Source organism: Tyto alba, unplaced genomic scaffold (genome assembly GCF_018691265.1).
Source record: "Tyto alba isolate M040663 unplaced genomic scaffold, T.alba_DEE_v4.0 Super-Scaffold_45, whole genome shotgun sequence".
Taxonomy (NCBI): Eukaryota; Metazoa; Chordata; class Aves; order Strigiformes; family Tytonidae; genus Tyto; species Tyto alba.
Genome location: NW_024881321.1, coordinates 38,056,078 through 38,082,240, shown reverse-complemented (window position 1 = coordinate 38,082,240; position 26,163 = coordinate 38,056,078). Strand labels below are relative to the sequence as shown.

General features: G+C 44.2%; 1 protein-coding gene across 1 annotated transcript in view; it reads left to right on the top strand.

The window, feature by feature from the left end:
* SH3RF3 (SH3 domain containing ring finger 3) overlaps positions 1 to 26,163 on the top strand; it is a 256,125-nt gene that overhangs the window by 211,623 nt on the left and 18,339 nt on the right. Inside the window, exons 7-8 of the mRNA XM_042805823.1 lie at positions 2,324 to 2,574; positions 6,411 to 6,715. Coding sequence (XP_042661757.1) covers positions 2,324 to 2,574; positions 6,411 to 6,715 — 556 coding nt within the window. The remainder of the gene's footprint in view (positions 1 to 2,323; positions 2,575 to 6,410; positions 6,716 to 26,163) is intronic.

Here is a 26,163-nt window from a genome sequence, read left to right as displayed (position 1 = left end):
ATTCATGGGTTCTTCACTGTTCATCAACCTAAATGTATCTACCTGATTTTATAGAGCCCCTTGGCTGCCTTCACTCCTTGCCTCTTCAGCTCTTAATTAGTAAAGAAGTTTGTGCTGAAGGGTTGGTGATCTGAATCAGCAAGACTTTATTAAATGCAGCATGTCTCAGCTAGAGCAAGACAGAGAGAAGTGCTAAAGGGCAAAAGTGCTTTCCACAGAACCTGAAAGCAGCTTTATGATTATATTTATGATCCTGTGAGCTAATTAAGTTCTCGTGTAAATCACCCTCACTGAGAACAGCAAGAAAAATCTGATAGCAACAAAATCTCCTATTTGCTGCACTTTCAACTTACTTTGTTCCCCTTTGACAGCAAAGCAGAAGATTAGATTCATACGTGTTTTTTCTGCCACTCCCTTCAAAACCCAAGAAAATGAAGTTGCCTGTGAATTTAAGAACACAACTAGATTTATAAACTGCCAAGGCACATATGCAAGCAGGACATGGTGGAAAAAGGACAAGACCCTTTAGATGGACAGACAGGCACAGGGCAGCAGAGAAAATTTGCCACATCCAACATCTGTCTAGCTCTGTGGGAGTTACAGATAGTTTCTGTACTTGTCGGTGTGCGTGTTTGCCTGAACACACCTCTCAGTGGACTGTTAGGTGTACTCTTCTGGCAAACTCAATCTAGTGCAGATGGCCAAGGCAGTTCCAGCTGAACCTTGCTGCTACCCTGCCAGCTCTTCACAGCAGATGACAGACACTCAAGATTTCCATCTGGTGGGATTCCCAGCTTTTCCCTACCTGAAGGCTGATGAAAAAAAAAAAAAAAAAAATACTTGAGGAAAAAAAAAATCAGATTCATTTAGCAGAATGTGATCCAGGCAAACCTGGCACCATGAGATGGGTCGAGTCAATGACACCACGGTGTTGTTTTTCCTCCTGTGATTTTGAGGGAAGGGGAGGGATTGGGCAGAGGGGATGGCTATCTTTTGCACTTCTGGACCATATCTTCCAGCCTGTGTTTTGGTCTCTTTCTGTCTCTTTCCATCTCTCTTTTGGCTCTTCCCCTTTGCATTCTTTTCTTAGGGTTACTTCTGTCTATCTTGTCCTCTAAATCAGAACAGATTGTTCAGCATAATCCTTTCTGCTCTTCTCCTCTCTGTGTTCCCACACAACAATTTTGAGGCCCCAGAAGATCTCTCAATCTCCCACCCCATAGATTGGTCTCGTGCCCTTTCTGTTTTCCTCACCTCCCTTGCTAACCCCCTGCACTGTCTCATTTCCATTTCCTCCTACTTTGTTCCTCATCATATCCCCTCCGCTGTTCTTTCCTGGAGGAGAACCTTGGCACATGAAGCAGCCCAGGAGAGGAGAACAGCACAAAATGATCCGTTTGTTTCGTGGCATCTACTGCTGGGGAAGGAAATTACTCAGGAACTGAGAAACTCAAAGAATGAGCTGCTGAGCAGCAGCTGAGTTTGTCCATTGGTGTCCTTCTGTCCTCCCCAGTGTCCTTCTGCCCTGGTCAGAGTTTCTAGCTCAGTGGTAAGAGGACCAAGACCTGCTCTAGGCTGAACTCATTGCATAGGAGAAAAAAGCCTCATTCCTTCCCTCTGAGGGAAGCCACTCAGATGAAATACAATTTCATATGCATGCATTTTAAGTGAGCAGTGAAAGAGGGGTTGATTATTGAAGAGGATTTCCTCTTCAGTAAGGTCAACTGCATTCCCTTCCCTTCTGCATTTCCTTAGCAAGTCTAATCTAGGGATGGTTACATCGCTGGAGTAAGTGTTCAGCGAAGCCAAGTCTTGCCAAGTCTGCTGCTTTTCAGTCCCCATCAACAGCCATACACAGATTTGGTGTTATCCATCTTTTCTCCCTGTGGGGCTATATGCAGGTTTGGTCCTAAGAAAAGATCTCTGAATCTGTTTTAATTATCACTCCATTAGTGCCTGTAAAAGCGCCTCTGGCACACAAACTGACATTTGGGAGATATCCATTTCTTCTGAATTTAGATTTGTGATTTTACTAGAAACTATTCAGACAGAAACGTAGCTTATGAAAAAAAGTGATGAGAAAAATTATCCTTTTCATTTTTACCTTGCACTACTTCTCACAGGATAAAGCGGGAAAAATGTCCTTCAGCATGCTTAAGACTGTGTCCTATAAAGATAAATAGATATCTCTATCTCGGTTTACTTTAACACCTGAGAGGGTATCATGTTGAACCCCCTGAGAAACTGGGGGTGCTTATCAGCATTGTGGCTGTGCATCAGGGTCTCTTCAAGCATACTTACTCCGTGCCTTGTCTCCATGCAGGGTGCCAGTGGGAGCCGGGCAGCCCAGGAACAGTGGGGCTGGGGGAGCTCCCGCAACAAAAGGAGCCCCAGGAACCCTCCACCCCGTCGGGGCTGGTCACACCAACGCCACCACGGCTGTCAGGCCGGTTGTTCCCATCGCCGCTCCTCAGACGCATCCCCAGCTCCAGGCAGCCTCGCCGCAGCTCAATAACTGCTTGAGGTATTCGACCCAGCAGCCAGCCAGCCAGCCCCGCAGCGCCATGCAGATGGGTATGTGTGCACGCCCGCCAGTGCCCCTCGCCCGGCGCCGGCGGGGTTCATGCCGTCCCCCCCGAGCGTGAGCCGCTCGAATCTGCCCATCGCCGCGGCTTGCTGTCTCGTTGTAGTCACAGCTCAGTCAACGTGGAACCCAGTATGTTTTATTTGCTTGTAATATTTATGGGCTTCTATTGATCTCTGGGAACCACGTTGTGTTTATCAGATTGTTCTGTTGCTACAGCTGAAATAGATTATAGTGTTTACAAATATTTATACAATTTATCTGAGTGAAAGCAAGCACCCTGCATACTGAGGAGATTAACAGTTCTGAATCTGGTTGGCTTGCTGACGGAAAAATACGGCCCTTATCGCGGGGCAAGTAATACACAACTTAAAATTAAGAAGCATTTCATTGGGCTTCAGGGATGAAAGGTATTTATTAGGCAGAATGGGACCCGGCATTAGTGAGAAAGCAAAAGATCTGAAAAATACTGCCACCTTTTTTGAAATGAGAATAAGAGCTTCTCACACCAGGGGGCCTCTGTTCTTTCTAGGTTCCCTTTCTGATGTACAGCAAAATTTTCTAGAGTACAATTTATTCCCCTTTCCCTGATGTTAAACAGCTCTGATGTTGAATAAAGTAAAAGTAAATCCTGTGGTGGAACTTTACAGCAAAATTTAAAACATTTTGTTTCTGATATTTTATAGGGATGCGAGCCATTGTGTTTACAAAGGCAGATCAGTAAGGACTGTGACTGCTAAAAACTAAGATCTTAGATACAAAACAGAGCAGGCACAGATGAGAAGTACACTGTGGTGTAAATCGTGGATTCATACTTTCTGAAGTCAGAAGGCACCATTATGACCATCTAATCTCACCTCCTCCACAGTCCAGAGCAAAGGGAAGAAAGCGTAATCAAATACATGTGAATCTGCATCTCAAGCAGCACAGTCTCCTCCGCTCAACAAACAGTGGCAGGACTGTACACGGCATTCGTGTCACGCTGGGGAATAATCAATTTATCCTCTTTTTGTCTAATTCAGGCAGTGCTGCTTTCCCCTCAAGTCACACCCTTCCAAAGCCCTTCTGCTCCCACAGTGCAAAGTCAAAAATGTCCCCCCCCCCCGGGCAAGGCTCCTGGGGAGCGTTCGGGCGCTCCTGGTGCCTCCTGTGCCTGTGCCAACAGGCAGAGGGACTCCCTGAAGCTGAGGTGACAGATCATTTTGCCCCACGCACCCGGCATGCCCCACAGCTTCTTTTCACAGTGCTGCTGTGCTACACCCCCAGCAGCTTCCCTGATTTAAGATTGCTCCTCCGGGTCACTCTGACATCCTAAAGTGCCAAGGAGTTGGCAGGCAGGGTGATCCGGGATTCACAGAGCTGCTCCAAAACCTAAGTGTGGAGTTCTCCAGACTTCCAGAAGGTTCATGAGACTGTTGTTTTAATTAAACTTTTTCCAGGATATATAAAGGAAATTTTTCATTATTATCAGTATTTTTCTCCATAATGGATGTCCTCACCAGTATCCTGTAGACCAGAGTCCCTTAAAAGGTCTGTTTAGCCCTGCAGGACAGGACAACGCACACTGACTTTTGGAAAAGCTTTCCAAGACAGTCAAGCTGGCACAGTATTCAAATCACGTTTCTGTTGGCTTGCAATATACATGAGTAACAAATCAATTTTGCACAAGGCCACTAATGTAGGAATACACCCAAAATGAAATATGAGTGTTATAGAACAAAAATAGCCTTCAGTGAGCATTGCTAATTAATAGCATGTTTGATGCATCACAGTCCAGATCCAGAGATCCCAGAGCAAAGGCATACATTGTAACAGTAAGCAGATGAAATTACAGAATAGAATGTGAGAGCTCTGCTTAGAGTTGATTTTTCTCAGGCCATTTATTTTACTGTGTCTCATGTTTTCTGTTTCCTTTGTGTCTGGAAACACCGAGTCTTATCTGAAAGAAGTAATGTACCTAATATGATTATCAAGTCAGTCTTCTACATCCAGGTACACGCAGTGAAATTCCATTCTTGTGCTTTTCTTCCAAATTTAGGAAAGCCATTGCTCCCTACAACCAGTAGTTCAAAACCTTGACCCTGCAAGCTTAACCATCCTCGAAAATTAGATTTCTGGCATCAGTGGTTGCTCATCACACAGGTTCCAAATAGGAAAATCAGGAGGAGTGAATCACTTCAAGATAACCAGTGGTGCTCTGTCTGGCTCTCTGGAAAGGAATTGCACTTTCCAGTACACGTTCCCGGTAATCTGGGGAGGGGGAAATGGTAACTAATAATAAGAATAGTCTTGTAGGTATCTGTAATAACAACTTTTAGGCCCTTCCTCATGCTACATATTAAAATCACATGAAGTTCAGGACTGGATAATGATAGCTTGGTTGATTTCTTATGAGCAATGTTAATAAAAAACGATGTTACAGTCAAGGATTTACCGTGAGGGAGAATCATGTAAACTTCAGAGGTGCTAATCTGATGATCACTGGCCCATCATGTTCAGTATCATTTTGGATAATAGGGCATAAGGCTGGGGGATGAAATTCCCTCCTGGTAAGAGTGCTCAGCTGGTGTAGTGAGTATGATTAATGACACGCCTTATCATTTCAATCCCTGGTAATGGGTGCCGCTGCTAACCATAGAAACAGAAAATAGTGGTTTGAGTTGTTCTAGCATTGTTGTTTAGTTATAGATTGAGTGAGCGCCAGCTGGTCCTGCATAAAAAAATGTATCCCTTGGATGAATTTGTAAGAAAACCACAGATTAGAGTTGGTCACAAATTTTCCAGAAGAATGTTTCCTGGTCAAAGAAAAGCTGATTTGTTGGACTCAAAGCTTTCTGTCAGGAATAGATGTAGTTCAACCAGACTTCAGCCATGAATCAGTCCTGGCTCAGGTTGCAAAGAGAATAGACAGCTGACCAGAGCTGTTCTCCACAGAAAACAGCACAGTGATTGGATCCTATGTTTTCACATCCCAAGTGAATGCTCTGCCCAAAATAGAGGCTACTGTAGGGTGGCTGAGTAGGTTACACCTAAGCAATCAACCAACCTGGTAGTCAAAGGCAACATCATTATGGAAATGGACCTGGAGCTTTGTCACACTTTTTGCAATACGAGGCATGCAGCAGGCTCTGGAATCCCTGGAGAGCTGACCTTGGCAGTGTGTCACGATCACCCTTAAACAGATGAGCGCTAATTCCTGGTTGCTAGCGCTTGTAGGCAGGGTTTGCTCAGCAGGGACAGCAAGACTAAAAGGCACTGCATAGTCCCTTAGGGACTTTGCTGGCAGAGACAAGGCTGAGCTCAGAAATCCTCTGGTGGATTTCTGCTTAATTTATCTTGTGCAGCACAGTGATGTGCTGTTGATCATTTTGCTAGGGCTGAAACTAGAGACCTTCCTTTGTAATTGCCAGCTGGAGGTCGGTGTGGATCATCTGGGCTAACCCTTTAGGTCCCATGTTGCGTTGCTCCAAAACCTATCAGGTTAGGAGGAGGTCCTGGGGGTTCGGAAAAGAGCTCAGCTGGAACGAGATATTTAAAAAACACTTTTTATTTATTTCCAGGCGTGGGCAGGGGTGGTCGGACTGTTCCCCAGTCACATCAGTCGGGATGACCAGCCACTTTGGTGACTGCAGCCAGGCCTTTCGCAGCCAGGAGGGGGATTTCCAGGATTTAGCCAAAACAATTTGCAGGCTGAGATATCCTGAGTTAAGGCTAAGAGCTTAGCCCTCCCTCGGGTCCCGGCGCCTTGTGGCAGCGGCGGCCACTGAAGGGCCAGGTCCGGCAGCGCGTGGCGGGGATTAACCGTGCTCTGTCCTCCCCTCCGCAGCTCACCCCCCGGTGCCAGCCCCGGAGCGTCCCACCGCCACGGTCTCGCCCCTGCGGACGCCCAGCTCGCCCTCCCGCCTGGCAGCAGCAGCCGTCCGGCCTCACCCCGCCGTCTCCCCGCAGCACGGTCACCAGCCGCCCGCCCCAGGGGCCCGGCCCCTCATCCCCCTCACCTCCGCCGCCGCCGCCATCACCCCGCCCAACGTCAGCGCGGCCCACCTCAACGGGGAGGTGGGCAGCGGGCCCCTGGGTGGCCCTGTCCCCCCCGGCCCCGCCGGCAAGGCCGAGGAGAGGAAGAATGAGAAGGTAAGGGCCGCCGCGCCCCACTGTGCCCCACGCGCCCACCACCTCTCCCTCCCACGGGGCTGGTGAGGAGGGACCCTGCAGCCGCTCGGGGAGGGGCGGAAACTGGTTTTTGTCGCCTGCCATCTTGCACGTCCTCGACTCATTGTTTTCACACTTCGTCCTTTCCCCCCACCATCCCCAGCGCTGCTCTCGTGTTACCCGCTTGCGGGTGGGAAACGAGGTTGAGCCACTCATGGGCTGAATTTGCGTGTTTCTTCCAACGATCAGCGCCCGGATCTGAAAATTTGCAGTGGTGCAGAAGGATGTGATAGAGGGCTCTTGGTCATCGAAACCAGATGGCCGTGTCAGAAGCCCTCTGCCTCACTACGGGGAAGAAGCTGATGGTGGTACCAGCCCTGGGGCAGGTGCCACAGGCACAGTAAAACACTGGCTCATGAGTGGCAAAAGCTGCTTTGCTGCCCCAGAAACACCTCAGTTTCTTGCAGAAGCTCTCATTGCAGCCAAACGGCGAGAAGGGAGTTAAAGACAGCTCATTGGGACGTAGGCACGATGTACGGTAGGTTCAATGTCTTAAGAGCCAGCAGTGGGACCGATAGCTGAGTGCCCATCCCTTGTGCACCTTGCTAAGGAAAGCCAGTGCGGAGAGCTGCTTTAAGTGCCCAGCCTTTTAGGCTCCTGGCAAATATTTTGCTTTCACCAAATGTTTAGTTTGTGTTAACAGTTCCCATTTATCAAGGCTGAGGGTTATCTCCTTACTGCCTAGCAGATTCCACTGATACAAACTGCCTGCTGGAAGCAATATCCTGATTTGTATCTGAGTATGAGGAAGAGATGTGGGGGGCCTGGTTTTCCGTTGGACCTGCAAAAAATTCTTTCCATATAGGCACATATAGGGTAAACATTTACTTTGTACACGGTCATGCTGAGGTTGCAAGTCTCACATATGGTCACAGAAAACCCCTACTTTCACAAGATAAGGAACACAAGTTTTAAAACCCTTTCCTTAATCCTGTCTTGAATTTTATGAGTGCTTTTCAGTGGAAGAAGAAGAGTGCAGAACTTCTGCCCTCGATGTGAAATTTTGGTACTTGTTTACAAAGAATGACTCCGAAGTATGAATCAAGGACTGCATGCTGTGCGAGCAAAACAATACCTGCTACTTCTACAAGCCCAAGGAAGTATATATTATTTGGCAGGAGGTGGTAGATGTGCCCGTTACCTCAGAGCTTTGTGTACTGGTTTATTTAATACTTCATAAAACATATCATGCTACTCTGAAGGTCCATATATTTTAATTCATGTGGGACTGCACGATGAAATTTCCTAGGCAAAACTGTATCAAGTCCCTCCCTAAGACACTGGTTAACGTTTCTCAAGCTCTTACAGCCTTAAGTTACTGAATTTGGATGCAGGGAAGTAAAGCTATGGGCTTTTTGAACTCCACGGATGAAGGGGAGAAGCAAATAATATACTGGATCATTGCAGTGAGCATTGCCAAAGACCATTTCAGCACCTGGGTAGTATCAGAGAGAAGTGACAATGAAAATTTTAATCTCTGACTGGATTGGATGGTGCATGACTTCCCTGTGTTGAACAATATATTCCTGAATCTCCTCCCTGTCATATTTCAATTTCATTTTCGAAAGATCTGAGCTAACGATGCTTCCTTTCCTTTTAGAAGTAGTGACTGATGTTTGGCCATTTAAGTTGTGTTCCTATTCTTTGCATAAATCTAAATATTTATTTGAAACAGTTGAGAGCTTGGATAATGCCAGGCTAAAAGCCATATAACTATTCAAAAAGGAATTTGTGAGTCAGAAATGGAGCCATATCTGGAACCCTGCTTGATATTTCCAAAACCAAGGCTTGTTGGGCAGGTTTTTTGGTAAATAAAGAACAGTCATCATACTCAGCAGGAATATCTGTGAAAAGAGTCAATATCTGTTATCAGTACACCTGATCAGAAAAAGCACACAAGTCCGAGGAGTAAAACAAAAGTAGGAACGTAACTAACAAACTGCCAGATAAGAAAAGATCAGAAGCAGTTTATCTGAGTTCAGTTTCATTATATTAATCAGTCAGGTACTTTGAGATGAAAGAAGCAGAGGGGATGTTTGTAACAGGAGCGGTAATAAGATCTTCAGCTCTACTGAACACAGGGCGGAAGAAATGTGCAGGTAATTATCTCCTGAGAAACTGAGATTAGCAAGTCATATCTGAGGTAAATTGTAATGTACCATAAAATTAGAATTGTTGTTGGAATCAAAAATTTCTGGTGCCCCATCAAATTATTAATTTGAATCCCATCTTAGCCTTTCCAGTTTCTTTTGTAGGATTCCCTTGAGGATGAGGGCTGAATGATCAGAGGAAGAATGTCTGTTTTGGGAAACATTCTCTTCTTATTTACCATGTTTTTCTTTCACACCCTGATTGTCAGTGTGAGTTCAGTACTGTACAGAGGGCACATGGTATGTAAAAATAAGTAGTTTGCATTTGGGGATGGGCATGCTGAGGATCCATTGGTTTTCACCATTCTGTTGTAGAAGCTGTTTCTTTTGAGGGCTATGGAGATAAACTGCAATTTTTGCATTTATCACTGTGATATAGTCAGATATATTGGTCCTTGGGAAACTTTTGTCAAATGATAAGTTTAGCAAGGTTGGTTGGCTGCTTGAAGTCTGGGCTGGGAGATAGTGGGAAAAAGTATTTCAAGATACGATCTTCTACCAATTTATGGTTTACAATTTTCTACCTAGATTCCACTCAAGGTTACCAAATGTGACATCAAGGGGCAGTTGCTTTAGTGAGTCTGTATATGCCACTTAGGTTGCTTGTTCCAAGACAGAATTGTCTTTACCTTGGGAATAGCTTTGCTGAGTGTACTGGTGAGGTCATCACTGTTAATGCTTTCTTCTGTGCAAAAGTTTATATGCCGATATCAGGGGTTTCTGTTGGTGTGCAGCAGTCAGATATAGGCACATCACAAGATTTCTCTAAAATTAGGGGACTCTGATTCCAATTTTTACTCTTGCTGCTTTGTGGCTTAAAGGCAAGTGGCAGAAATAATCCTAAGGATTATGGTTCTCAGGTCAGCAAGAATGGTTTTTTTGCTCATCTTCTGTTAATACAGCAAATAAATCCTTAAGACTATTTTTTTTTGACCTCTCTAGTTCTCTACTTCAGCTTATTTCTTGAAGGTCTTGATCCAGACTTCCAAACCTGTGGTGAACCTTGGCACCTACATTCATTTAGTCACCCTAATGATAGTGGCTTACTGTGATACTCCAGCTGATTTAATTAGGGGGTAGAATACAGCCTCCACGCCAGCCTTCGCTGTTTGGTATAAACCTACCCCCAGAGGATCCTATCTGCTACTGGGCTTGTGTTCCACTTCTCAGCTCCTTGACCAGCCTCCTGTCCGCTCAGGGAAGAGTTTCAAAGCTGCTCTTCTTTGCCAGCTGCTGGTGGTAGCTGATGAAAGACTGAGCAATAGATAGTGCTTAAGTCCACTGTGCAACAGTGCTCAAAAAGTGCTCAGGCAGCCGGGCAGGCTTAGAAGTAGAGCACTTGAAAATCAAAGCTGTTTCAGTGCTCTATGGACGCAGCACAAAGCAGCAGGAAAGGCGGCTCACGCAGAGGTAGCACAGACACTACAGGAATAACAAGCTGGGGACTGAATAAAGGCAAGGGAGCACAGCAGAAATCAAAGAGGTAACGGTGGGGCAGGGCGGCATATGAGAGAGAAGAGCATTAGCAGCTGCCAGGAGATATAGCAGAGGGCACCGGAGAAGGGGTGACAGTGGGGAGGGTGGAGGTGAAGAGTGCTGTGTAAAGCCCGTGGGGAGGGGTCCTCAGTCAGTAAAGTTGGAACACAGGGTCTGAAATATATCTGAAGAAGGTGGTTGAAGAGAGCAAGGTGTAAAAGAGACCCTTTCTTCTTTTTTCTCAAATATTTCCTGCTTGAGGCCAATTTTTCTTCTTTTCCAAGAAAGAGCTTCCCTTCCCCAGAAGGAAAATAATCATTCTTCCCCGAAGTCAGTCTGTTCCAGGTTAGGAACAGGAGTCTCCCAAAGACATCACAAGGACAGGAGGGAAGTAAAAGATGGAGCACATGGGGAACACTCCGTTTCCTTTAAGGGTGTGGGGTGGTATCAGGGGTCCTTTGAGCTCTCGCTTCATCATTTGCTAATAATATCTGCATGTGTAACCATCTGAAACTCAGAGAATTCAATTCCAGTTCCCAAATCTTCTGAACATCTGCAAGGAAGGGATGGAGATCCCAGCTGTGGAATGGAAGCAAAACCCTGTGTTTTGGGGGCTTGTTTAAATGGGGAGCCTGCTTTTTCAGTCATGATGAGCACTGCCCAAATTCAACTGGTAGACTACAGCTGAGAGCTTGCAATTATGGCATGATTGCTGCTTTGACCTCACTCAATTTTTGCTATACTAGTTTCTGCTGTACATAATCTGGGCTGATGCTTAATACCTCTGATAAAACCACTTGTTTGAATGAATTAATGCATTTCTCATTAAATATGGTCCTCATTCCGTTAATCAAATCAAGTAAATCATGCTGAGTGGTTTGACCACTGTAATTAAACTTTCTTTAAAATCCACTCATTAGGCTTTTGATGAGGATTTTGATTAAACTCTTCCAAAATACCTGGCCCAATATCCGCTAAAGAGGAAAATAAGAGCTTGTACTAGTGAGCAAGTCATTAATTCATCACTGAGTTACACCAATTCCTTACTGTTTTACCTAAGCAAAGTATTTAGTAATACTTGAAAATTGGCAATGTAGAATTAAATGTTTCTTACAAGTGTGCAGAGAGAAGAAACCTGTTTGCAGCTTTAGATTTAGTAACTGTGTCCCTGGACTATACAGACGATCTGAATAAGCAAGTCACAACAAATGGGAAGATATGATGAGCTGCTGTTTACTGATGTTAAGATAACAAGAGACACATCTTCAGAAAATTACTTTGAACATGCACCAACAGTTTTGCATGTGAAGATTGATCCAGTAAACATCTGTCTGTTCTCACTAGTGTCACTCACTTTCTCAAATATCATTCTTCTGCTCAAAATAGCTGCATTCCTCAAATGATGCAGTATGTTTGGCATGATCCTGTTGTAAGAACTACATTACAAAATAGAAAAAGCCAAGGCCTGTTTTCTGGCCCTGCAAGTGTCCCTGCGTGACATGCATCTACACTTCCAAGCTTTCCTCTCTGCCCAAAATAGGGTGACTGCATCCAGACTGCTCACTGAGAACAGTCCTGGCACATGGTGTGGCCCAAACCATCCCCATACATTTTCCTGGGAGAGTGATAGTTGGTATAAGCCAAACCCATAATGGTTAATGGATGAGGACCAGGGTTTGATGCTAAATCCTGGCCTTGTTTTATACACCAGTATAGACATGACCAGATAGACTTCCTCTCCACCGCTCCCTCTTTCTGCCAGTGCCTTCCTCTGCTTTCCCCTAATTTGCAGCCCAGTGCCTCGTCCCACCAGTCAATGTCCCTCCATGCAGAGCTGCCACCTGCACAGTTAGTCACCCACCTTGGCCTTACATAGGGTTGGAGACTAGATCAAAGGCCCTTTGAAAATTTGTCTTTGTAATCGCTGAGATGCTCTTTGACCTTAGTTCAGCTCGGTCTTTTTAAGCTGTCAGTTGGTGGAACTGAAACTGCCTGAAGGACCTGATCCTATATGGTAGTGCACCTTTGCTTTTCAATTACTGTTAGTCTCTGCACTGCAACTTCTTCTCGTATTAACTTGTCCCTGAGTGAAAAAGGTTTGTTATCACTTCATATCCATTAAAGAAATTTAATTCCTTATCCAGAAAATGGAAGATCAGTCTCAGAAGTGAAGTGTTAAGCACCAGCAAAAGGTTTGTAGATATAAAATGACATGACAAAACCAGTGGTCACCCTGGGATGAGTAAAGGAAGCTAAGGACAGAGTTGATGAAATTAGATTTTTCAGATATAAAGTCAATATGACTGACTCTGAATTTTGGAAGAGGAATTCAGTCTTCCTAGCAGATATGAAATTATTTGATATTTTTCACTTTGTAACGGGTTTGCCTAAGAAATCCCCCTAAATTGTACAGGTATGAAATGGACCGATAACAACTAAGTGACTAAATGAAAGCAGTGCAAGACATAAGAATGAATAAATTGCACAAGAGCAGGAAAACATGGTTTGAATTCTTGGAATAAGTGTATCAAAATATTGAAAGCATTAAGAGGAAGCAACATTGAAGTAGTAATGTAAAGGTTTGCATCAAAAAGATAAAGTGTGAGTTCTGTGACGCTAATTTGCTTGGGTACTCTGTAAGACATCAGAGTTGATCCTGCAGCTACCAATATCAAAATTTCACCGATCATTTTCAGAGTCAGATTTGGCTTTTCAGTTTAACATGTGTTCCAGTTTGTTCCTCAGTAAGGATGCTTTAATCTGGAATATTTTAGTTCCGTTCTCTCAAGACTTGTGCACAGAATACATACTGTTAATCCATTTCCTCTCAACAAAGGCAAGGGGGCTGTCTTCATCACAAATGAGCCACTGCTTCCCATGCTCCAGAAAGCAAATCTTGGCTGTGTGACCAGCAAGTGATTCACCAGAAACTTGGCCAGGGAGTGGAAACCTCTTTTTCTGGTCATGTGAATTCAGGCCACAAAGTTCTGTTTTAGGGCAGAGAACTCGTGCTTAAAATCTCTCCAGCACCTTCTCCTTCATCGTTAGAATTCAATTTGAAAGGACAAAAACCTGGCAACTTGCTGATGAATATTTTAAGGCTGGCAAATAACCCAGCCAAAAGCATGAGCCCCAGCTGTCAAAACATAGAAAACTTCAGCTTTACAATAAAACAGATTTCTGTTATTTCTGACTGGCTAGGATTCTTTTGCTTAGATCAAGGGCAATAAGCCATTGATCAAAATTTCTTTTTCTTCTTCACATTTTTGATGTTAGGAAATGCTTTCAAACTCCCCACAGATATTTCAAGCGTTGACTTTGCTGCCAAGCAGTCTCTGAAAGCTATTCCTCTTCTCTCTCCTCTCCCCCCGCCTCTGCTTATCTTCCTTATAGTGCTGTCGCAGGATTTCTCAAGTGTCCACAGTGGATTTCTCTAATGCCGTTTCGAGTGTTTCTGTGCTGCATTCTGCAGCCGTAAGGGGAAGCAGATCCAGGGGAAGAGAAGATGGAGAGTCCTTTAGCTTCAAGAGGAAATTCAGTTTATCAACTAACTGGAGACGAAGATGTTTGGATGCCAAGGCAGAGCATTCTTCTGGCACCTGTAGAGACCTAATTTTGTAAAACAGAGGACCCACGGGCTTTTACTAAATCCTTAGTGTTGCTCGGGGAAGAAAGTAGAGCTGACAAAAGAAAGAGCATGCAAGGGAGCGCTGGAAGCAGAAGGCTGGAGGCGTGTGTGTGCGCGAGTGCATGTGCGTGTCTGCGTGTGAGCATCCCGGCACTGGCGTTCCCATGGCATTCCCCTGCCTGCAGAAGGAATCACGCAGGACCAGATGGCTGGATGGGGCCAGGCTGTGGGAGGGGATGGCAAGCATCTCCTTGGATTAGTCGGGTGAAATGTAAGCACTCTTGTGGTATAGATGGGAGACGTTGAGACATTCCGGCTGTTGAGGGATCACAGGGGCCAGTTCCCACCCCAGACCGCACAACTCTGCAGCTGAGCATCCCATCACAGCTTCTGCCCTCTCCCCGCCGTGTTCCTGAAGAACGTGGTTTGATCCCTCGTCCTCTCACAACATCAAGCTCCCAATTCCCATGCACATGTTACAAAACAAAACGAAACAAAACAAAATGCAAATGCTCTGCCAGTCCCTGTCCTCCACTTTCTGGCTTGGAGCAGTAACGCACAGAGCTGGCATGGGGCTGCCACTGCCCATCACTCCCAGGAAGCAAGACATGCAGGATGAAACCATTCCAGCAGAAAAACACAATAAGAAGCTGGATGTCTTCAGAGCAATGAAACAACTTGCAATGTGTCAGAATTGGTGACATCTTGGCCTCCCACATGTCCAGGAATCATTTTGCTTTCCTCAGTGTTTTTCCAACTATGGATTCACAAGCCAGTAAATCTTAAACCATCAAGAGGCAACACAGATTATTCACTGAGATAGAAGTATCTCAAGTGCCAATGCAGTTGTTTTATGGAGACAAAGTTTGAACTTCATTGTGATAATTTGCTATAACCAACTTGTCAGTGCCTGTCTTTTTTTTTTTGGTCACTCAGGTACTAGTATTTTTCCTTGCCTTTCTCTATGGTTACACATAATAGGTGGGTTAAAATATCTAGCGTCAATGCAGAAGCACTTCAGTAAGCTCTGTGGGAAGAATTACATACACTAAATGAAATTACGGTTTCTGACAAACATCAGTACTGTAGGAACAGTACGTTATAACAGGCAACAGATATCTGTGGCACGTTTCTATTTTTATCATGTAACTCGAGGGCATAACCGAGTTATAGCAAAGGGATATTTATCTTATTTTGTACATTTTTGTTTATTTTTCATTTTGAAGTAACAGCAGGAAGATTCACAAGCCCTCAGCCAAATAGTAAAGCCACTTTAAAGTCAGCCTGGGTTGTTATTTTTTCACTGAATGTCTTAAGCATCTAGTAATTCCCTTCAGACCAAGTCAAGACATGGAGTCAGTGCTGGTCTCTGAAGGACTGAGAAAAAAAAAAAAAGGCTCTTGTTATGCCCTCTGGAGAAAAGATCCGTCTCAGGAATTCAGAAACTACACCATGCAGAAGTTGCTTTTCAGACACTACGTCTGCAGGCTGCCTGTAATCAATTAATATAAGGTGTCAAGCAGTCAACCTTTTAAAAACCAAATCATTATAAAGGCAGAACTCAACCCGTTGATTTGCTTTCAGGCATATATTTTGTTTGGTTCATACTCACTGATAAAGTTTCTGTAAGTTAAGACTACAGAAGCTAAAACATTAACCTTTACTCGCAGCTCACTGTATTCAGCATTCTAGCAGCACACTGGCATTGGGCTTCATCACCAGATGCCCCAGGGAGAGAAGAAGTAATTTAATGTGAGTCCATGGCCAACTTATTTTGCAGTAAAGTAGATTTCCTGTACTGTAGTTTTTAGTCCCAATTCATGATCAGTTCAGAACTGGTATATTTTAAAATGGAACTAGCTGGCTTTTTTGATGACTTCAGAGATCTCTATTCCCTCCTGTACAACAGTATGTTATTCTTCATATCTTAATTTTTGAGACAGAAAAGGGGGGAGGTCAGGCAGGCAGATCCTATCAACACAATGGTGCCTGCTGTGGCAAGGGAAACGCATAAGCTAGGCTTTGATCAGAACATAAAAGAGAGAACTGATTTTCCAACTTTTAACGTTTTTCTGGGCAGGTTTTGTGTCTAAGCCAGATACTCCTGGTTGACAGGCTTAGATGCAACCTGGCTGGGAGATACAGCTGGCCAGCAGGGAAAGTGGCACAGAGAAGGTAGGAAGGGTGGTGGCCCCGCAGGCCTGGGGTGGGTTTCCCCTCACCAGTCTGAGAAAGTCAGATGTATGACAACCACCCACCACAGATGTTTGTCTAACCTTTCTTAAAATCATTCAATTATGATCATTCCGCAACTTCTCTGGGCAATCTATTCCTGTCCTTTCATATTCCTAGGGCCAGGAAATTCCCTGTTATCCCTCTTGAATCTTTTGTGGTTACAAATGAATCTTCCTTCTTCACGTCCTGCTCCAGGTAAACAGCTGATCAGCTTTCTCCTGACAGCCTTCCACATATTAGAGAACTAATAATGTGTTCAGTCCTCAAGAATTCTCATCTTTCAACCTCACTGAGCCCAGTTCCTAGCCTTTCTTCACCAGTAATGCTTTCTAGGTCTCTGATTACACTTTCAACTCTCCTCTGGGCAGTCTTCTGCTGGCTAGGGTCTTAAAGAGCAGTGCCCCAGAGTAGAGTTTTGCTGAGACCTTGTTAGTGCCAGTTAGGATGGAATAAGCACTTTCCATGGCTTACATATAAGGTGTTTGTTAATATGTTTCCGGATGAAGTTCATCTTTTTTGCAGCAGCACCTTGACTCATGCCCAGTTTGTGATCGAGTGCAACTCCCGTGTCCCTTTTTGCAGAGCTGCTGGCATCTGTACATTTGATTTCTCCTTCCTAACAATAGCATGCCATGCTTGTCTTTGCAGATCTCACTATGGTGATTTGGGATCATTTCTCCATTTTGGGAAAACTGTTCTGGATTCTTACCCTGTTTATCTTTCTGTTGTGGGTTAACCCTGGCAGGCAGTTTAGCCTCACTCACTCTCCATCGCGGTGGGAAGGGGGAGAGAATCAGAAGGGTAAAAGTGAGAAAACTCATGGATGGAGATAAAGCTGCACCTACAAGCAAAGCAAAGCAAGGAATTAATTTGCTACTTCCCATCAGCAAGCAGGTGTTCACCCATTTCCAGGAAAGCAAGGCTCCATCACATGTAATGGTTACTTGGGAAGACAAATGCCGTTACACCAAATGTTCCCCCTTCCTCCTTCTGCCCCCAGCTTTTATTGCTAAGCACAACGTCATATGGTGTGGGATGTCCCTCTGGCCAGCTGGGGTCAGCTGTCCCATCTGTGTCACCTCCCAACTTCTTGTGCACCCCCAGCCTCCTCGCTGGCGGGGCAGCATGAAAAACAAAGAATGCCTTGACCTGTGCTCAGCCGTAACTAAACCGGTACGCGTTATTACGCTTGTGTGGTCACAAATCCAAAACATAGCACCGTACGAGCTGCTATGAAGAAAATTAACTCTATCCCGGCTAAAACTAGTACACCTTCCAACTGCTTGCAGACTTAAATCAGCAGTGCACTCCAGCTCACCTACCAAGTAATTAATGAAAAGATTGACTAGCGACTAGCGCTGGGACTGAGATAAGCCCTGTTGGTATCTACTTCAGATGTCCTCATGGTTTGAAAATGTCATGGTCTGAGGCCAGAGGGCAACTAAGCACCACACAGCCATTCACTCACCCCTTCCCCCTCAGAACTAGGAAAGAGAAAATGAAGCAAAAGACTTAGGAATCTAGATAAGGACAGGGAGGGGTGGCTCACCCATTGTCACAGGCAAAAGACAGACTCATTAGGGGAAGAAGAAGAACATCACTTTAATTCAAATACTAACAACAACACCACTTAACAGACAGAGTAGCACAGTGAGAAGCATTACCACATCGTAAAAACACCTTCCCCCAACCTTCCCTTCTTCCTGGGCTCAGTTTAGCTCCTGATCTCACTACCTCTTCCTACCCAGCAGCACAGGGGTCAGGGGATGGGGGGGGGCGGTCAGTCCCACCACTTCTTCCTCCACAGGGGGAGGACACTTCTCATCCTTCCTCTGCTCCAGTGTGGTGTTACTCTAAAGGGAGATAGTCCTCCACAAACTTTCTCTGCTGTGAGTCCTTCTCACAGGCTGCAGCTCTTCCTGAACTGCTCCAGCATGGGTATCGCCTGCAGGTTGGCATCTGCTCCACTGTGGCCCTCCACGGGCTGCAGGGAGGGTCTGCACCAGCATACCCCTCCCCCTTTCCTCCTCCTTTCTTCCACCGACTTTGGATTTTGCAGAGGTGTCCTCCTTGCAACTCCAACTCATCCTCCCAGGTTCCCCTTCTTAAATACATTATTGTAGAGGCGCAGCCACCATTGCTAGTTGGCTCAGCCTTGGCCAGAGGTGGGTCTGATTTGGAGCCGGGGGACCACTGCTGTAGCCCCCTCCCCCGCTACCAAAACCCCTGCCACTCACACAAACCCAGCACAAATAGAAAATCGTTAACTGGAAAACACTGCTAGCATCTGGTTATCTGCAGTTTGAGTTCTTGCACGTATGCTGCTGAGTTAAAAAAAGGGAGGCTGCAAGACCAGAAGGGACCCCTCAAACACACACATTGCTGTCCTAGTAGGAAGAAGTTGAAAGAACAAACTTGTGCAAGATATTCATCATATTGCCTGCTGTGCTGTGGGAAGGTTGTCAGATACAGCAAAGTAATCATTGTACAGGAGCTTGGATAGAAATTGTGATTGCTGAACTAATGGACTACTAATTCTCTTATCTTTATAGGCAGAGACATTCCAATCAACCATGATCAAACTGAAGATGAGACAATTCTAAATCAATGTTTACCCACACTGTTTCGCTAAAATGAAAATAAGAAAGGCTGTCAGTCTGTACAGACCATCAGTCGATCAGCCACTGCGGTCAAGGGGAAATCTACTTGTACTGTTATCTGACTTCTGTAAAGGGTTTTTCATCTTCATCTATAGTAGGTGGGCTCGAAGATGGACTATTATGACAAAGCTGTCATTTCTGCTCCAGTGCAGTAGTGATTTTATCTTTATATAATTTCCATCATCATCAGGTGTGAGGTGTATGTGTCCAACATCTTCACAGAGGCACTTTGAGTTTGTGTGTTAAAATTGACCATTTCTTGCTGTTAGTTGGCAGGATTGATCTTTTCATTTCAAGTCACACTGACCTCTCCTGCATCAGTCAACTAGCTGGCAGAATAAAGAGAAATACGCTGTATAGGTGTTGTCGTTGCTAATTATTTCTGCAGTAGTTACATATGAAAACACCAACCAAACGTCACTGCCCCATTGCATAGCACCCTCCAGATAAGCAACAAATTTGTGTCCAGAGAGCTTTTGAGGTTACAGTTGTGACTACGTGTGTAACCTGTGTGAGATGCCGCTCACTGGCTGCACCACTGAAATTATCCTACTACTGGCTTTGGCACAAAGCATGTCCTCAGACATCTTGGGTTACCCAAATCAGCTTAAGCCTGACATTTGAGCTAATGTGTTTTGTCTCACAACTGGAGTAGGATGAGGAAATGGAGAGCATTGGCTTAGGTGGCACACGTAACAGGTAGTAATTAGTTAAATCAGTGCAACTCAATTGCATTTAATTATATGGTCATACCAACAGGTCATGTGTCAGGGAAAAAGAAGTGGATAAACCAGACAAAGGAAGGGAAGATAGAACGGAGGGATAGGACTGCAATGTAAAACCAGGCTTAGTGCAAAAGGAAAAAAAGCCACAGTGCTATTGACTCCCCTTCCCTACTTATGCCCTAGTTGTTCCCTTCGGTTGGCTCTGGTTTTCACTGATGATCCTTCTTGCTCAGCTGTTTAATTTAAGAAAGGGGAATTTTATACTCCTAAAGACCTGACTTTAGTATAAAGGTATTGGGAGGGGATTTTTAGCAAATGGTCTTTGATAGCTCCATTTTTATTTTTTTAAGTAACAAAAAGATGAAACTAGGAAAAAATATTATATCTAATTTTCACTGAAGAGAGGATGCTCTTATTACAAATGCTGCCAGGGCTTGAGCAGCTTCTAGCAAGCCTTTTGCTATTGCAAAGCTTGCTAATAATTACAACCCAAGTGTTGTGACATTTGGAAAGCCGCAGTGCCTTGGTCACTTTATCAAAGAAATTGTCATTTACATGCCTGGGCATTCCTCTGACACTGATAGCCACTTATTTTGGAATCCTTGAAAATGATTCTGGGATTCTTTCTTCATTTTTAAAGGGCATACGTAATCAGTTGGTCTCTATAAGAGAAAATTACTTTATCCACCTCAGTGTGTCCCAGGAGTAATTCACAGGTCATTGCTTGGAAACATGGTAGGACTGAAAATGCCTGTAGCACAGCTGATGGCAGAGGTTGCAGAGACCTCAGCTGGTTTGCCGGCAAATCTTACACACCATAATAATTGATCACAACTCAGTGTGCTGGACAGCAGCTCTGTCCCTGTGAGGTGCTGCTGGGTGGAGCAAGGCCTGCGATGCCTGTGGATACAGAACACCCAGGACACCCTGCGCTCCCGCGGGCGCTGAGAGACTGAGCTTCCCCTTACTCCCAGAAAAGAAGCAGTCGGCTTGAGCACATTGGTATTTTTCTTCTGGATGCTAATAAAGTATTACGTGCCTTGTTTGAGAGGCAGTCTCATGATGGCAGGAGGGAGCAGGGGCAAGACCTGATTTTTCTTAGTGCGTGAAATACGTTAGGAATCATCTTTTGGATGCTCAGATTTGACGCTATGGGAGCTGCTGAAACTGGGTGGCAGCCTTCTGTGGGAGCGAAATTTTCGTGCTCATGATTTGGTGGTGTCAAGGACCTGCCTCTACTATGTCAGACCATCTGAGAAGCATCAAGGCCCCTCTCATTCCCACCCCTCACCCAGTCCAGGCTGCGCCAGAAGCAGTGCGAAGCTCGGCTAATTTTCACAGGAATATGTTGCCTGAGCAAGAGTAGCTTCTGTTTTCGTCACCTCTAGGCCACAGTCCATGTGGGTGTGATATGTTCTGTCAGTCTCAGCTGACTCCTCGGTCTCTAGATGCATCTTTTAGGAACTGATGAATTGTTTGTAGGAATTATTTCACTGTAATGTGTTCCAGTGTCTAGTACATGCAAATCCTGGCAATTTTTCATTGTCCACCGACATCTCTTTTTCTCTTCCATGGGGAACTGATTTTGAGAGAAGAATATTCTTCCTGTGATGCCTGAATTTTCCACAAGCAATCTTCCCTCTGAGTGCAGGCCAGCCCAGTACCATTTAGTTCGTTGGAAGTGCTGAAATTACAGCCTGAGGTGGCACAGCTGCTGGAACAATATCAACCAAGCGGGAGTAGATACATCAGTGACAGGGGACAAGATGACCTCCACTAATCCAAACCTTTTACCTGCATGTTTCTCCTTTCTGTGAAAATACAAGTCTCACTTGCCTGTCATTTAATAAGATTACAAAGCAAGACCAAGCAATTCTAACTGTTTGCTTCTGAAATGAAATCCATCCCTTGTGAATGGGGAGAGCCAGAGCTAACTCCATGTAAGATCAGAGTATGTCAAAGCACATCCTGACTTCTGTCATTGATTCTCTTTCATTCAGGTGTTCAATGAGTGAGCTTGCTCTGGCTTTCTGCAAAATGTGAGTTTTGCTCCCAGTGCTCTCCAGGACCAATAAATCTTTTTCACTTCCTTATGAGAGACAAGGAGCAGCAAGCTAACCAGTCAGTCTAAACCATCTTATTTTAAAACACTAATTCTAAGCAGTTTGTCTAACAGTTAATGTATTTATACATCTTTTTCTCATTTCAGAATCCTGTACTGTCAGTGAAGCTGTGATAGATTCTCCTCTAGTTTGAATAAATGAACCTAAAGTTTCAGAAGGATGCTCATATTCTGTCCAGCTGTTTTGCTTGAATTCACTGGAAAGCACAGTTAGTCTACCACAGTTGTCTAAATCATCCAGCCATACTTGATTTATATTAAAACAAAGGTTTAACATTTGCTGGGCTTCAGTTTAGGTCTTCGAGACACATGTAGCCTTATTCAGGGGATGCTCATGGCAGCTCCAAGGAAGCTCTTGTTATGTGCAAAGGCAGTGCAATGCCAGGTTGGGAAACAAGCTGGGCTCCAGGAAGCAACAGGGCCTTGTGAGCCCCTTCACCAGTGCTTTTGTGGCTCCTTGGTGCAGGATGGGCGCTGCAGCCCTTGTTCTACCACGTTTTGCACAGCAGAGGCGGAGCTGAGGAAACCCAATAGCAGTTGCAGGGCTGTGAAAGTGCTCTGGGGTTGCAGTTCCCAACCTTCTGTGTCTCTTCCTTGGCTGACACTGCATCCTGCCGGCTGCCTTTTGCCCTCTCTCAGACCCCTGCAGCTGAGGAAGTCTCTGAACAGCTGATTTCCCAAAGCTGGGAGGGCACAGGGGAGAGCTCATTCCTGTCTTTGTCCTGTTTCCTATGTTCTTGCTCAAGTAGCTATTTTTTTTATCATAGCAGTCATTCTCACTTGTTTTATGATCTCTTTGTAGCGAGGTGGAGTCACCCTGTGTATGCTTAAGTGCTGTTTCATTTACCTGTTGGGACTTCCTGAAGCAGAGGTTGGATCCATACCATTATTTTAATAGCCCTTGCTAGATCTGTTCTCCATTAATACATCTAATCCCCTTTGAACCTGTTCATACTTTTGGCTTCCACAATACTGTATTCAGTAAGTCTCCATTTAGTTATGCGTTGTGTGAAAAAGTGCTTCCTATTTTTTAGTTTCCACCATTTGCCTGATAATCTCACAAGGTTCCTCCTGATTCCTGTATTATGGAAAATAACCGACCTGTTCCCAAATTACCTTCTCTGTGCAAGCAGGGATTTCGTAGGCCACTCTCATATTTCCTGTCAGTTGTCTGCTTTCCAAGCAGGCATCTCCAATGTACAGGCGTTGTTCCACACCTCTCATGGTCCTTGCTGCCCTTCTCTGTGCTGTTCATAGTTCTGTAATATCCTTTTCTAGCTGCAGTGGCCAGAAGAGGACACAGCATTCAGGAAGGTAGACATGGCAGGTCTTCTACATATGGTTCTAGACCTTTCCTAACAATTCCCAATCTTCTCTTTTGCCTTTTGACACTGCTGAGCATCGAGTTTTAGGAGTTACTCCATTTCTGTGTAAAAATACCATTTAGAGTCAATAGTAGCATAGGAATACTCGGGATTTGTATTCCCAGGGCACACACTGCATTCGCTTTTTGGCCAGTTTCACAGTGGGCATTATCTCTTGCTGAGTATGGATGTTTATTACCTTTAAGTTTCTTGCTTTGTACTGGAATCCATAATTCCCATTTAATGTGGAGGTAGAATTAAGTGCCCAGAAAACTGGATACTCACAAAATCCTAGAAGGAGAACAGGTGTCTAAGCCAGCAGGAGATACTGGTAAGAGAAGGGTGGCTTGGATCTTGTTATTTCACTCTGAGGAACTTACCTGCTTCCACTTGGGATTCACAGTGTGTGTCCAGCTCCGTGGGGTGTCAAGGTTTCCTTTCAGAAATAAAGGATGAGTATTTCTTATATGACTGAGCAGGAACTCTTGTTCATGCTTGGGCATTCCCCACTTGAAGCGCTTGCATGAAACTCCTTGATTGAGTTTTGTCTCAAAATGAGATGGGAGTCCACATTCCCTAGGGGAAGTGTGCATGCTTTATGCCTCTCTGTATAGGCGGTGCAGGGGACAGAAGAGCGGAGCAGGGAAGGGGAGATCTCAGTGTTTTGTGCTGAAGTTCCCTTACTTGTTGTAGGATAATCAAACATCCAGTGGATTGCTGAATGAAGAAGGGAACTGAATGTCAGCTATATACAAGGATATCATGCCTACTCCCTTATTTTGTGTCTCCAGAGAGGTTCCTGACACATCCGAGGAAGAGATGGACTAAAATCAGGACTAAAACACATCCTTCTGAGCTTAGTTTTAGAGATAGTGGTTGCTTGGAAATAAGTGGAAATGTTGCCATGGGCTTCATGAGAACCACAGTTTCATCACCTTCGGTGTTGTCCTTGCATTTCACTTTATCCGTACACGGTTTTGAGTTACTTCATCACAGCAGTAGTTTTAAATTCCCTGGTGCTCTGTTTCAGCTGTTCCCACTAAAAAATATCACTGGAAGCTGCTATTGGGGCCTGGAGTAAGTTGCCTGTTTTAACAACTTTCCATCCTTTTCATAACCATCCCCTATTCCCTACATACCAGACCAAGAAAAGCGATGAAATACAAAGCTATCCATCCATCAGATTCTCCCTCCCTAGAACACAGAAGAAAGACAGTATCAGTGTAGCAGATCATCTGTCCCTCGTTCACCATTAATCGTGTTAGTGTTCCTTTTACCTTCTGCCTGTTATGAATTCAGCAGCCTTCAGGAAACTCACCGGCAGATGAGACTCTCTGCTTCCTCTTCAGGTTTTCTCTTTGAGCTAGCCTTTAACTTTGTTCCAATGTTTGAGAGATCTAATATTCCCTCTAAATTGATTATTCAAATATATTTTTAGATTCCCTCTTTATCTCTTCTGGTCGTCTCTAGAGCCTTGCATCTGCCCCAGTTCAACAAATGCACATGATGAAGTGCCTATGTGCTTTGCTATATTGGGACCTGAACAGTAATTCCTTCTCAGTTTTGTTTTCAAAACATTTGAAATTCCCAATTAGGTCTAGCTGCAAGACATTTTACTTATTTTTTTCCTGGCTTTAATACTAGTTATCTTCGAATTAGTGACCATAAGTCTAATATGTTTGTTCATGTATGTATACATGTTACTAGAACTGAGATTTCAAAGCTAATGATATTACGATCCTACAATCCTTTTTATTCTTTGGCATGTCACTTTGGCATGTATACTGAGATTATAATAGTAGACTTCTAACCAGAAACAGTTGTCTCCATTAAAAACTAAACTTCTTTCAAGTATTTCCAATACAATATATGATACAAAACTTGTCTTTCCTTAAAATCAGAAGTAATTATGTAGTAATTACTGTTGTCTTGTTCAGCATGTCATCTGTGTCTCATGAGAAATAGTGTCAAACTGCAAATGATAAATACCTATCCAAAGACATCCCAGACCTGAAGCTTTCCTTTGAGATGATGCTGGTTTGTTTTTTGTGCTTTTTAAATGATGATTAAAATCTCAAGTCAAAGAATTTTACAGAGTTTAAAAACCCAAATAGCTTTTTTCCTAGAAGACATAATCCAAAATACCGACCGGCTCTTTCAATGCAAGCATCAATCACCAATAACCAAGAATAAAAATGCACTGTTCTCCAGACACTAACTTAAATTTACTGAAACAAGCACTGACCAAGTTAAACAAGCAATAAAGGTGGTGGTTTGGGGATACTGACTGTTAGATGAGTTCCTCATTTGTTCTGTAGGACTCAGGGCAGCATTTAAACAGTTTTGTTTCTCTTTTCTTCATTTTTAAATGAAACCTTTTTTCTCCCTCTGGCTCTCTTATCTATTGATGTAACTGGTGTTGCATGAGAAATTACCTCATTTCAGTGGCTGGAGCCAGTTCTTCTATCAGCTGCAGTAAGGTTTCCTCGTTTATTTAATGAGCCTGGATAGGTAGGAAATTAAGTATTAGGAGCTGCAGATGAAGAAAACTAAAACAGAATTTTCTGTTTATTGGGGTGGTTTAAAATAAATAAATAAATAAGATCTGTATTAATACAGCCAGTACACATAATTGGTATTTGGATTATGGAATGATTATTACTTTGCAGACAGGGGACTCCGTTATCACTCAGTCATCAACGAAGCTGCATTCTGTGCTCATCTCATCTCTGAAGCTGAAAGAAGAGCTAGTTATTATCTTCAAGTGGGGTTATTAATGAGGGGAAAAATCATCCCCAATTACTGTGAAGCAAAATATTTCAACATTTACATATCTGAGACTTTAATTTTGATCTAGTCCTTCATGAGTTCTTAAGTTCAGACTGTATTCAATTTTCCAAATGTTCCCACAGCGACATATCGAGGGGAACTTGCACCTGCCCAAGTGCTGGCTTCCCCAGGTATGTGCTTCAGGGTCAAAGAAATGCTGCCCATCCCATCTTTGTGTTGC